The sequence below is a fragment of the Oncorhynchus nerka genome, linkage group LG9a, assembly GCF_034236695.1.
Source record: "Oncorhynchus nerka isolate Pitt River linkage group LG9a, Oner_Uvic_2.0, whole genome shotgun sequence".
Taxonomy (NCBI): Eukaryota; Metazoa; Chordata; class Actinopteri; order Salmoniformes; family Salmonidae; genus Oncorhynchus; species Oncorhynchus nerka.
The window spans coordinates 1,890,495-1,903,839 of record NC_088404.1 but is presented as its reverse complement, the minus strand read 5'-3'; the positions used below and the strand labels follow the sequence as shown (position 1 = coordinate 1,903,839).

General features: G+C 46.5%; 1 protein-coding gene across 3 annotated transcripts in view; it reads left to right on the top strand.

The window, feature by feature from the left end:
• The window catches only part of kif23 (kinesin family member 23), a 92,077-nt gene extending 79,874 nt beyond the window's left edge, over positions 1–12,203 (top strand). For all 3 annotated transcript variants that reach the window (XM_065022185.1, XM_065022186.1, XM_065022184.1), the window contains 4 exons: positions 5,228–5,316; positions 9,399–9,480; positions 10,753–10,823; positions 12,030–12,203. In XM_065022185.1, the coding sequence (XP_064878257.1) occupies positions 5,228–5,316; positions 9,399–9,480; positions 10,753–10,823; positions 12,030–12,045 (258 nt within the window). In that variant the 3' untranslated portion in view covers positions 12,046–12,203. The remainder of the gene's footprint in view (positions 1–5,227; positions 5,317–9,398; positions 9,481–10,752; positions 10,824–12,029) is intronic.
• Positions 12,204–13,345: the final 1,142 nt, after the last annotated feature.

The following is a 13,345-nucleotide window of genomic DNA, read 5'->3' as shown; positions in this document are numbered from 1 at the left end:
GGCCCGCGGGCCACATCCGGCCCGCAAGAAGGTTTTTTACGGCCCCTGGGATGATCTTGATTTATTATTAGAACCGGCCCGCAGCAAGCCGGCAGCCCGCAGATCTTTTACACGCACCAATACTACATTTCCCACAATGCAAAGGTGACGCACCGAGCAGTAGGCTGCTTCATTTCAATATTTATTGGCACAGCAGTCGTCAGCATCACAGTAAAATTAACTTTCAGATACCCATCAAAAATGGCAAACGGAAGGTGGATACTGAGAACCGGGGTTTCAAACAAGGTGGGAGTCGGAGTATATGTTCACGAATGTAGCTGGAAAACCTGTGTGTCTTCTGTGGAGAAAGTGTGGCGGTACTGAAAGAGTATAATCTGAGATACATTATGAAACGAAACACGCGGACAAAAACAAGAATATGGACATGGAACAAAGGCTACAAAAGGCAGAGGAATTAAACGAGGCCTCAAATCTCGACAGGCTCTGTTCAAAAAAGCCAAATCACAAGGCCAGGCTGCTGTCAAGGCCAGTTTTATTTTGGCAGAAGAGATCGCTAAATCAGCCCGGCCATTTACGGAGGGGATTTCATCAAAAACTGCATGATTAAAGTTTGTGACGAAGTTTGCCCAGAAAAAGGCAACTCTTTTTAAATGTGAGTCTGAGCAGAAACACCATTGCCGAGAGAGTAGACCAGTTGTCCATCAATCTAAAAGAGCAGCTTGTGAAAAAGGGAAAAGATTTTATTGCATATTCCTTGGCTGTGGATGAGAGCACCGACATTTCTGACATTGCCCAGTTGTCAATTTTCATCCGCGGAGTGGACTCCAACCTAAGCGTGACAGAGGAGTTTTTGGCTTTACGTCCTATGCATGGCACAACTACGGGGCATGATTTGTATGAAGAGGTGTCAAGATGTGTAAATGAGATGGAGCTGCCTTGGGAAAAACTTTGGGTTTGACAACCGACGGAGCACCTGCGATGTGTGGACACAGGAGCGGACTGGTGGCGAAGATACGGGAAAAGATGCAAGAGGAAAACGCGACAGGTGAGCTGACAGCTTATCATTGTATCATACACCAGGAAGCGTTGTGCGGTAAAGCCTTGAAAATGGAGCATGTAATGAGCATCATCACGCGCACAGTTAACTTTATCAGAGCCAAAGGTTTGAATCACCGCCAGTTCAAGGCATTTCTGACGGAGTTAGAAACGGAGCATGGTGATTTGCCTTATCACACAGAGGTGCGATGGCTAAGCCAGGGAAAGGTGCTTCAAAGATGTTTCGAGCTTCGTGGAGGAGATTTGTCTGTTCTTGGACAGCAAAGGGAAAGACACAACACAACTCGAGACGAAATGTTTCTGTGTGAAATGGCTTTTCTGTGTGACATTACGAGTCATCTGAATGCAATAAACTTGCAGCTGCAGGGTCGGGATCGTGTCATCTCTGATATGTACAGTACAGTGAAGGCATTTAAAACCAAACTGACTCTGTGGGAGACGCAGATGCGGAAAGAAAATTTGAGCCACTTTCCCAGCTGCCAGACCATGAAAGAGAAGCTCTCTACCAGTGCGTTCCCGAGCACACAGTTGGCTGATAAAATAGGTATGCTTGCCGCTGACTTTCGACTCGATTTGCTGACTTTGAAGCACAAAAAAGCAGATTGGAACTGCTCGGTAACCCATTTGCTGTTGACGTGGAAAGCTCACCACCAAACCTCCAAATGGAGTTGATTGACCTCCAATGCAATGATGCACTGAGGGCAAAATATGCGGCAGTGGGTGCTGGAGTTCGCCCGTTTCCTCCCGGCACAATGCCCCAGCTGCGCATCCAGGCTGCTCAAACGTTGTCTATGTTTGGCAGCACATACCTGTGTGAACAACTGTTTTCTTTGATGAACCTGAACAAAACATCACACAGAAGTCGACTTACTGCTGAACACCTCCACTCAATTCTGAGGATTTCTTCAGCTCAGAGCCTTGAACATTGATGAACTTGTGGAAAAGATGGGACACCACCAAGTATCACCCTCAACCTCAAACAAGTGAACATTACTGTGCAATCACATATTTAGAGTTTTTACTCAGTTCAAGTTTAAAAGTTAAAATTTAATATTTGTTTTCACTGCATGTTACTTCTCCTTAAACAAAGTGTTGTTTTTGATTAATAGATTTTTGCACTTTATTTTTGTATTTCAATCCAATTATATTTTAAAAAATATTTCAGTTGAGTGGATGATAGAAAATTGCTATTATTGTTTTTTCTTTGAAGTAAATTTAGCCCACTTTTGCTAAAATAGAAAATATAGTCTACTGATGGTGCCTTGAATACCGGTTTCTTTCATTTAATGTTCATGTTATGGGGATATTTATATAAAGGAAATTTGTCTTTTGTGTCTGTTGAAAATTAAAGATTACTGACAGAGCCATAAGAAAATATTGCTTTATTTATCTGATCATATTGTAATATATTTGTTAGGTTTTCAGTAGGTTCAATTAGGTTCACTAGACTATATGCGTCATTTAAACATTTTTCAATGAACATTCGAACTTGTAGCTGATTTTTTTATTTGGCCCTCCGTCCATTTGACTTTGACACCCCTGATATAAAGGGAGTACCAGTGCTGGGGTATGAAGTAAATGAGGTAGATATGTACATATAGGTAGGGATACAGTGACTAGGCAACCAGATGAAACAGTAACAGCAGCGTATGTGATGAGTCAAAATGTTGGCCTTCATGATCAATGCAAATAGTTAAACGATATATACCCGGACTAACTATTGAGCAGTATTATGGCTTGGTGGTAGAAGCTGTTCAGGGTCCTGTTGGTTCCAGACTTGGTGCATCGGTACTGCTTGCCGTGCGGTAGCGAAGAGAACCGTCTATGACTTGGGTGGCTGGAGTTTATGACCATTTTTAGGGCCTTCCTCTGACAACGCCCTATGTAAAGTGTGTGTATATAGCGCCTTGCAGTTGGATGCCAAGCAGTTACCGTACAAAGCGTTGATGCAGCCGGTCAAGATGCTCTCAATGGTGCAGCTGTAGAACTTTTTGAGGATTTGAGGGCCCATACAAAATATTTTCTCAATGTGTGTACCATGATAATTCCTAAGTGATATGGGCACCGGACTTGAAGCTCTCGTCCTGCTCCACTACAGCCCCGTTCGGTGTGGATGGGGGCGTGCTCGGCGCTCCACTACAGCCCCGTTCGGTGTGGATGGGGGCGTGGCTCGGCCCTCCTTTTCCTGTAGTCCACGATCAGACCCTTGGTCTTGCTGACGTTGAGGAAAAGGTTGTTGTCCTGACATCACACTGTCAGGTGTCTGACGACCTTCCTATAGGCTCTCGTCGTCGATCGGACCAGCAAACTTAATAATGTTGTTGGAGTTGTCCACGGCCACGCAGTTGTGGGTGAACAGGGAGTACAGGAGGGGACTCGGCACATACCCGAGTGGCCCACGTGTTGAGGGTCGTCATGGCGGATGTGTTGCTTACACTCGGGACCTGGGGGTGGCTCGTCAGGAAGTCTAGGATCCAGTTGCAGAGGCAGGTGTTTAGTCCCAGGAACCTTAGCTTAGTAATGAGCTTGGAAGGAACTATAGTGTTGAATGCTGAGCTGTAGTCAATGAACAGCATTCTCACGTCGGTGTCCCTCTTGTCCAGGTGGGAAAGGGCAGTGTGGAGTGTATAGATAGAGATTGGTTCATCTGGGGATCTGTTGGGGCGGTACACGAATTGGAGTGGGCCGAGGGTGTCTGGGATGATGGATTTGATGTGAGCCATGTCAGCCTTTCAAATAATTTCAGGGCTACATGTGTAAGTGTTACGGGGTGGTAATAATTTACAGGTTACCTTGGTGTTCTTGGGCACAGGGACGATGGTGGTCTGCTAGAAACATGTAGGTATTACAGACTCAGACGGGGACGATGGTGGTCTGCTAGAAACATGTAGGTATTACAGACTCAGACGGGGACGATGGTGGTCTGCTAGAAACATGTAGGTATTACAGACTCAGACGGGGACGATGGTGGTCTGCTTGAAACGTAGGTATTACAGACTGGGTCAGAAAGAGGTTTGATAATGTCACTTTAGACCCTTGTCAGCTGGTCAGCGCATGCTCTGGGTATGAGTCCTGTTAATCTGTCTGGCCATGCGGCCTTGTGAATGCTACCCTGTTTTAAAGGTCTTGCATCCTCTACGGTGAGCGAGATCAGTCGTCCGGAACAGCTGCTGCTCTCATGCATGGTACAGTGTTGCTTGCATAGAAGGAATTTAGATCGTCTGGTAGGCTCGCGTCACTGGGCAGCTCGTCTGGTAGGCTCGCGTCACTGGGCAGCTCGTCTGGTAGGCTCGCGTCACTGGGCAGCTCGTCTGGTAGGCTCGCGTGACTGGGCAGCTCGTCTGGTAGGCTCGCGTGACTGGGCAGCTCGTCTGGTAGGCTCGCGTCACTGGGCAGCTCGTCTGGTAGGCTCGCGTCACTGGGCAGCTCGTCTGGTAGGCTCGCGTCACTGGGCAGCTCGTCTGGTAGGCTCGCGTCACTGGGCAGCTCGTCTGGTAGGCTCGCGTGACTGGGCAGCTCGTCTGGTAGGCTCGCGTGACTGGGCAGCTCGTCTGGTAGGCTCGCGTGACTGGGCAGCTCGTCTGGTAGGCTCGCGTCACTGGGCAGCTCGTGGCTGTTTCCCTTTGTAATCCATGATGGTTTGCAAAACCGGACACACCTGACGAGCATCAGAAACGGTGGAGAAGGATTCCATCTTAGTCCTGCAGTGATGTTTTGACTGTTTGATGGCTTGTCGGACGTCGTAACAGGATTTCTTATTCGTGTCCCACTCCTTGAAAGAGGCAGCTCTATCCTTCAGCTCAGTGCGGATGTTGCCTGTAATCCATGGCTTCTACTAATTTACTACTACTACTGCTACTTTTACTAATTTACTATTACTACTGCTACTTTGACTAATTTACCAGTACTACTACCACCACCATGCAGAATTGGTCAGGAGCTCATAAAGGTGCCAGCTGTCCATCTCTACAGCGCCATCTTTAATGCTTGTGTTCTCATGCCTGTATTCCTGTGGGGCTCAGTTGGTAGCGCATGGCGCTGGAAACGTCTGGTTGTGGGTTCGATTCCCACGGGGGACGAGTATTGAAAATGTATGCACTCACTACTGTGGTGGCTCTGGATTATGAGTCTACTCAATGACTAAAATGTGTTCTGATGCCTGTTGTTTTAGGGTGAAGTGTTCAAGACACGAGGGGGAGGACAGGCGGTCCAGTTCACTGATATAGAAACTCTGAGACAAGAGCTGCCCACTGGACCAAGGTAGGTGTCCTGTCTACTGCTAACTTAGTACTGTTACTGCTAACTTAGTACTGCTACTAGTACTACTGTTACTGCTAACTTAGTACTGCTAACTTAGTACTGCTACTAGTACTGCTACTAGTACTACTGTTACTGCTAACTTAGTACTGCTACTAGTACTACTGGTACTGCTAACTTAGTACTGCTACTACTGGTACTGCTAACTTAGTACTGCTACTACTGGTACTGCTAACTTAGTACTGCTACTACTGGTACTGCTAACTTAGTACTGCTACTACTGGTACTGCTAACTTAGTACTGCTACTACTGGTACTGCTAACTTAGTACTGCTGTTACTGCTAACTTAGTACTGCTGTTACTGCTAACTTAGTACTGCTGTTACTGCTAACTTAGTACTGCTGGTACTGCTAACTTAGTACTGCTACTACTGGTACTGCTAACTTAGTACTGCTACTACTGGTACTGCTAACTTAGTACTGCTACTACTGGTACTGCTAACTTAGTACTGCTACTACTGGTACTGCTAACTTAGTACTGCTACTACTGTTACTGCTAACTTAGTACTGCTACTACTGTTACTGCTAACTTAGTACTGCTACTACTGGTACTGCTAACTTAGTACTGCTACTACTGGTACTGCTAACTTAGTACTGCTACTACTGTTACTGCTAACTTAGTACTGCTACTACTGTTACTGCTAACTTAGTACTGCTACTACTGGTACTGCTAACTTAGTACTGCTACTACTGTTACTGCTAACTTAGTACTGCTACTACTGTTACTGCTAACTTAGTACTGCTACTACTGGTACTGCTAACTTAGTACTGGTACTGCTAACTTAGTACTGGTACTGCTAACTTAGTACTGGTACTGCTAACTTAGTACTGGTACTGCTAACTTAGTACTGCTACTACTGGTACTGCTAACTTAGTACTGCTACTGCTGTTACTGCTAACTTAGTACTGCTGTTACTGCTAACTTAGTACTGCTGTTACTGCTAACTTAGTACTGCTACTACTGGTACTGCTAACTTAGTACTGCTACTACTGTTACTGCTAACTTAGTACTGCTACTACTGGTACTGCTAACTTAGTACTGCTACTACTGCTAACTTAGTACTGCTACTACTGCTAACTTAGTACTGCTACTACTGGTACTGCTACTACTGGTACTGCTAACTTAGTACTGCTACTACTGGTACTGCTAACTTAGTACTGCTACTACTGGTACTGCTAACTTAGTACTGGTACTGCTAACTTAGTACTGGTACTGCTAACTTAGTACTGGTACTGCTAACTTAGTACTGCTAACTTAGTACTGCTACTACTGGTACTGCTAACTTAGTACTGCTACTACTGGTACTGTTAACTTAGTACTGCTACTACTGGTACTGCTAACTTAGTACTGTTACTACTGGTACTGCTAACTTAGTACTGCTACTACTGGTACTGCTAACTTAGTACTGCTACTACTGGTACTGCTAACTTAGTACTGCTACTACTGGTACTGCTAACTTAGTACTGCTACTACTGGTACTGCTAACTTAGTACTGCTACTACTGCTAACTTAGTACTGCTGTTACTGCTAACTTAGTACTGCTGGTACTGCTAACTTAGTACTGCTACTACTGGTACTGCTAACTTAGTACTGCTACTACTGGTACTGCTAACTTAGTACTGCTGTTACTGCTAACTTAGTACTGCTGGTACTGCTAACTTAGTACTGCTGGTACTGCTAACTTACTTCATGCATCCCATGTTGAGTTAAATTAAAATACTCCAGAAATGTTCCATACGCACAAAAGCTTATTTCTCTCAGATTTTGTGCCAAAATGTGTTTTACAGCCCAGTTAGTGAGCATTTCTCCTTCACCGAGAGAATCCATCCACCTGACAGGTGTGGCATATCAAGAAGCAGATTAAACAGCATGATCATTACACAGGTGCACCTTGTGCTGGGGACAATAGAAGGCCACTCTAAAATGTGCAGTTGTCACACAACACAATGCCACATGTCTTGAGGGAGTGTGTAATTGGCATGTTGACTGCAGGAATATCCACCAGAGCTGTTCCCAGAGAATTGAATGTTAATTCCTCTACCATATGCCGCCGCCTCCAATGTCATTTTAGAGAATTTGGCAGTACGTACAACCGGCCTCAACCATGTGTAAACCACGGCAGCCCAGGACCCCCACATCCTTCTTCTTCACCTGCAGGATGGTCTGAGACCAGCCACCCGGGACAGCTGATGAAACTGGGTTTGCACAACCAAAGAATTTCTGCACAACCTTTCAGTGAAGCTCATCTGTATGTGCATCGTCCTCACCAGTGTCTTGACTTGCTCCTCACGGATCAATCCCACTTTTAACTGCGCCGGGCAGACGGCGTGTGTGTGGAGTCATGTGGGCAAGTGGTTTGCTGATGTCAACAGAATGGCCCATGGTGGGGTTATGGTATGGGCAGGCATAAGCTACAGACAATGAACACAATTACATTTTATTAATTTGAATGCAGAGATACCGTGATGAGATCCTGAGGCCGATTGTCGTGCCATTCGTCCACCTCATCACCTCATGTTTCAGCATGATAATGCACGGCCCCATGTCGCAGAGGCCATGCATTAAAGAGTCTTCCATGGCCTGCATATACTCACCAGACATGTGACCCGTTGAGCATGTTTGGGATGCTCTGGATCGACGTGTACGACAGCGTGTTCCAGTTCCCGCCAACATCCAGCTACTTCGCACAGCCATTGAAGAGGAGTGGAACAACATCCCACAACCAACAGCCTGATCAGCTCTATGTGAAGGAGATGTGTTGACTGCATGAGACAAATGGTGGTCACACCAGATACTGACTGGTTTGCTCAACTCTTCTTCTTTTTTACGGTATCTGTGACCAACAGATTCATATCTGTATTCCCAGTCATGTTAACTCCATAGATTAGGGCCTAATTAATTTAACTGATTTCCTTACTTGAACTATATCTCAGTCAAATATTTTAAATTGTTCCATGTTGCGTTTGATATTTTTGTTCATTGTACTTTCATGCATACAGTGCATTCGGAAAGTATTCAGACCCCTTCAATTTTTCCACCTTTTGATAGGTTGCAGCCTTATTCTAAAATGGATTAAATTGTTTTTTTTCCCGCTCATCAATTTACAGACAATACCACATGACAAAGCAAAAACAGGTTAAAAATAAAAAACTGAAATCACGTTTACAAGTATTCAGACGCTCCCCGTCCAACCTGACAGAGCTTGAGAGGATCTGCAGAGAAGAAACTCCCCAAATACAGGTGTGCCAAGCTTGCAGCTTCATACCTAAGACATGCGGCTGTAGTCGCTGCCCAAGGCACTTCAACAAAGTCCTGAGTAAAGAGTCTGAATACTTGTTATTGGGGTAGCTTAGTGGTTAGAGCGTAGAGGAGGTAGGTAGCCTAGTGGTTAGAGTGTAGAGGAGGTAGGTAGCCTAGTGGTTAGAGTGTAGAGGAGGTAGGTAGCCTAGTGGTTAGAGTGTAGAGGAGGTAGGTAGCCTAGTGGTTAGAGTGTAGAGGAGGTAGGTAGCCTAGTGGTTAGAGTGTAGAGGAGGTAGGTAGCCTAGTGGTTAGAGTGTAGAGGAGGTAGGTAGCCTAGTGGTTAGAGTGTAGAGGAGGTAGGTAGCCTAGTGGTTAGAGTGTAGAGGAGGTAGGGTAGCCTAGTGGTTAGAGTGTAGAGGAGGTAGGTAGCCTAGTGGTTAGAGTGTAGAGGAGGTAGGGTAGCCTAGTGGTTAGAGTGTAGAGGAGGTAGGTAGCCTAGTGGTTAGAGCGTTGGACTAGTAACCGAAAGGTTGCAAGTTCGAATCCCCGAGCTGACAAGGTACAAATCTGTCGTTCTGCCCCCTGAACAGGCAGTTAACCCACTGTTCCTAGGCCGTCATTGAAAATAAGAATTTGTTCTTAACTGACTTGCCTAGTTAAATAAAAGGTCAAATTAAAATAAAAAAATAAAAAATTCTACAAATGTCTAATCTTGGATCGTGAAGATCATGTGCTTTTGTATCGTCTGTTGATGTCAAACACTCACTGTGTCTTCCTTCGTTCAGCCGTAAGAGGAGGTCGTCAGAGGGCAACACTGCCCAGGGGGGCGACCGTATGGAGGGAGACTGGACAGATGTGGAGACCAGGGTAAGACACAGGGCTCACTCTCTACACTGGCTATTGTACTGTTTTGTCTGTTCCCAGGTCAGTTTTTGCTGTTCAAGCCCTAGTGTTACGAAACTCATAACAAGCCCACTGATTTTGCTGCACACACTGGTCTGGAACCTGGGGGTCCTAGGCCTTGTTGACTGGTCTGGAACCTGAATGAATGTGTGCATTTATGTAAGAAATCAGTGTATGTGCCTAGGTGTCAAATATATATATTTATTCAGGGAGACGGCAACATTACCTTGGTCCAGGGCCAGCTTTGTCTCTGACCTCTTGGTCTTCCAAGCAAATTAGTATTTGTAAAGATGGTGAAGATATGTTACGACCCACATGTACAAAAAGGAAAAATGCCAAAGGCATCCCCAAACTAAAGACTGAACCAAAGGAAAAGCCTCACTGCTTACCAGCTGGGACCCTGAACTGTGGTCATCAACCAGGCTCAGCAACTGGACAAGGTTTCTGCTGCCCCTGGGGGATGGAGTGTGGCAGTGTATCCTGGCCTAACTGTGTGCTAACACCACGACCTGTGACTGACCATAGGACAATGACCAAGACCGTACACTCATATCTGGTACCAGGCTGTCATGGCTGTAGGGTATACAGTAAGGTACAGGTAACTGCCAAAACAATGGATGCACTTGAGGCAATTAGGGATACAAAGTATATCGAAAGCAGGTGCATCCACACAGGTGTGGTTCCTGAGTCAAGCAATTAACATCCCGTCATGCTTAGGGTCATGTGTAAAATGCTGGGAGGCCATTATTTTGACTACCATGGCTATAGCATGACAAAGCCCCCCATCCACAGGGCGGTCTGTCACCAGATCTCAACCCAATAGAACACATCATTGGAGATTCTGGAGCGGCTCCCAAGACCAGTTTTCCACCATCAAAACACCAAATGATGTGGAAGAATTGTGTCGCATCCCCCCAACAGAGTTTCAGACACTTGTAGAATCTATGCCAAGGTGCATTGAAGCTGTTCTGGCTCGTGGTGGCTCAACGCCCCCCCATTTAAGACACTAGTAGAATCTATGCCAAGGTGCATTGAAGCTGTTCTGGCTCGTGGTGGCTCAACGCCCCCCCATTTAAGACACTAGTAGAATCTATGCCAAGGTGCATTGAAGCTGTTCTGGCTCATGGTGGCTCAACGCCCCCCATTTTAAGACACTTGATGTTAAGACATTTCTGATCAGTTACCTGTAGTTAACCATTCTAGAAGCTTCCACATTGTGTGTGTTCTATGTTCCAGTGTTCTATGGCTGTGGAGATGAGGGCTGGATCTAACCTGGGTCCAGGCTACCAGCACCATGGACATCAAAAGTAAGTATAATGTCTTCCATAGGTTTTGTTCTACAAATGCGTCTGAACTTTCGGGGGACACATTTCAAGGTTTCTAAATGAATACACAAGTGTAGAAAACATCAGGAACACCTGCTCTTTCCATGACATAGACTGACCAGGTGAATCCAGGTGAAAGCTATGATCCCTTATTGATGTCACCTGTTAAATCCACTTCAATCAGTGTAGATGAAGGGGAGGAGACATGTAGATGAAGGGAGGAGACATGTAGATGAAGGGGAGGAGACATGTAGATGAAGGGGAGGAGGTGGGTTAAAGAAGGATTCTTCAGCTTTGAGACATGGCTTGTGTATTTGTGCCATTCAGAAGGTGAATGGGCAAGACAAGATATTTCAGTGCCTTTGAACGGGGTATGGTAGTAGGTGCCAGGTGCACCGGTTTGTGTCAAGGACTGCAACGCTGCTGGGTTTTACATGCTCCACAGTTTCATATGGATCAAGAATGGTCCACCACACAAATGACATCCAGCCAACTTGAAACAACTGTGGGAATCATTGGAGTCAACATGGGCCAGGATCCCTGTGGAACGCTTTCAACGCCTTGTAGAGTCCATGCCCCGAAGAATTGAGGCTGTTCTAAGGGTTGGAACTGTTTTGTACACTCCGGAAGCATTGGACTCAACGTTGGCCAGTGGAACCTTGTAGAGTCCAGGCTCTGACAAGTTGAGGCTGTTCTAAGGGAAAAGTGTGGAGGGGAGGTGCAACTCAATATTAGGAGATTGTTTGGTATGTTCAGCGTATTAGGAAGATGCTCCCATGTTTGGTATGTTCAGCGCATTAGGAAGATGCTCCCATGTTTGGTATGTTCAGCGCATTAGGAAGATGCTCCCATGTTTGGTATGTTCAGCGCATTAGGAAGATGCTCCCATGTTTGGTATGTTCAGCGTATTAGGAAGATGCTCCCATGTTTGGTATGTTCAGCGCATTAGGAAGATGCTCCCATGTTTGGTATGTTCAGCGCATTAGGAAGATGCTCCCATGTTTGGTATGTTCAGCGCATTAGGAAGATGCTCCCATGTTTGGTATGTTCAGCGCATTAGGAAGATGCTCCCATGTTTGGTATGTTCAGCGCATTAGGAAGATGCTCCCATGTTTGGTATGTTCAGCGCATTAGGAAGGTGTTTGTGTGTTTTTAAAGTGAGTAACTGTTATGTTTTTGTGTTTTTAGACGCAGAAAGCCCTGAAGATCCTGTCTGGGCGGCTCCATACACCCCCCCCCTGTCCTCATCCCTCCTCAGCCCTCGCCCCTCCCTCAGCCCTCGCCCCTCCCTCAGCCCTCGCCCCTCCCTCTGTCCTCGCCCCTCCCTCTGTCCTCGCCCCTCCCTCTGTCTCGCCCCTCCCTCTGTCCCTCGCCCCTCCTCTGTCCTCGCCCTCCCTCTGTCCTCGCCCTCCCTCTGTCCTCGCCCCTCCCTCTGTCCTCGCCCCTCCCTCTGTCCTCACCCCTCCCTCTGTCCTCGCCCCTCCCTCTGTCCTCGCCCCTCCCTCTGTCCTCGCCCCTCCCTCTGTCCTCGCCCCTCCCTCTGTCCTCACCCCTCCCTCTGTCCTCGCCCCTCCCTCTGTCCTCGCCCCTCCCTCTGTCCTCACCCCTCCCTCTGTCCTCGCCCCTCCCTCTGTCCTCGCCCCTCCCTCTGTCCTCGCCCCTCCCTCTGTCCTCGCCCCTCCCTCTGTCCTCGCCCCTCCCTCTGTCCTCGCCCCTCCCTCTGTCCTCACCCTCCCTCTGTCCTCGCCCCTCCCTCTGTCCTCGCCCCTCCCTCTGTCCTCACCCCTCCCTCTGTCCTCGCCCCTCCCTCTGTCCTCTGTCCTCACCCCTCCCTCTGTCCTCCCTCCTCCTCTGCCCCTCTCTCCTCACCTCCACGCGGCTGGTGTGCAATAGCTAACACTCTGGAAACTTTTTATTTTTAATCTTTAGCCTTAGTAACAACTATTTAAACATTTCCTATTGCTTTTTTTATATATGAAAAACCGTGTGTGTATACACTACCGTTAAAAAGTTCGGGGTCACTTAGAAATGTCCTTGTTTTTGAGAGAAAAGCAACAAAAAAAAGTCCAGTAAAATAACATCAAATTGATCAGAAATACAGTGTAGACATTGTTAATGTTGTAAATGACTATTGTAGCTGGAAACGGCAGATTTTTTCAAATGGAATATCTACATAGGCGTTCAGAGGCCCATTATCAGCAACCATCACTCCTGTGTTCCAATGGCAGGTTGTGTTGACTAATCCAAGCTTATCATTTTAAAAGGCTATTGATCACCATTTTCCAATTATGTTAGCACAGCTGAAAACTGTTGTGCTGTTTAAAAGAATGAATAAAACTGGCCTTCTTTAGACTAGTTGAGTGTCTGGAGCATCAGCATTTGTGGGTTCGATTACAGGCTCAAAATGGCCAGAAACAAAGCAGTTTCTTCTGAAACTCGTCAGTCTATTCTTGTTCTGAGAAATGAAGGCTATTCCATGAGAGAAAGATTTCATACAACTCTGT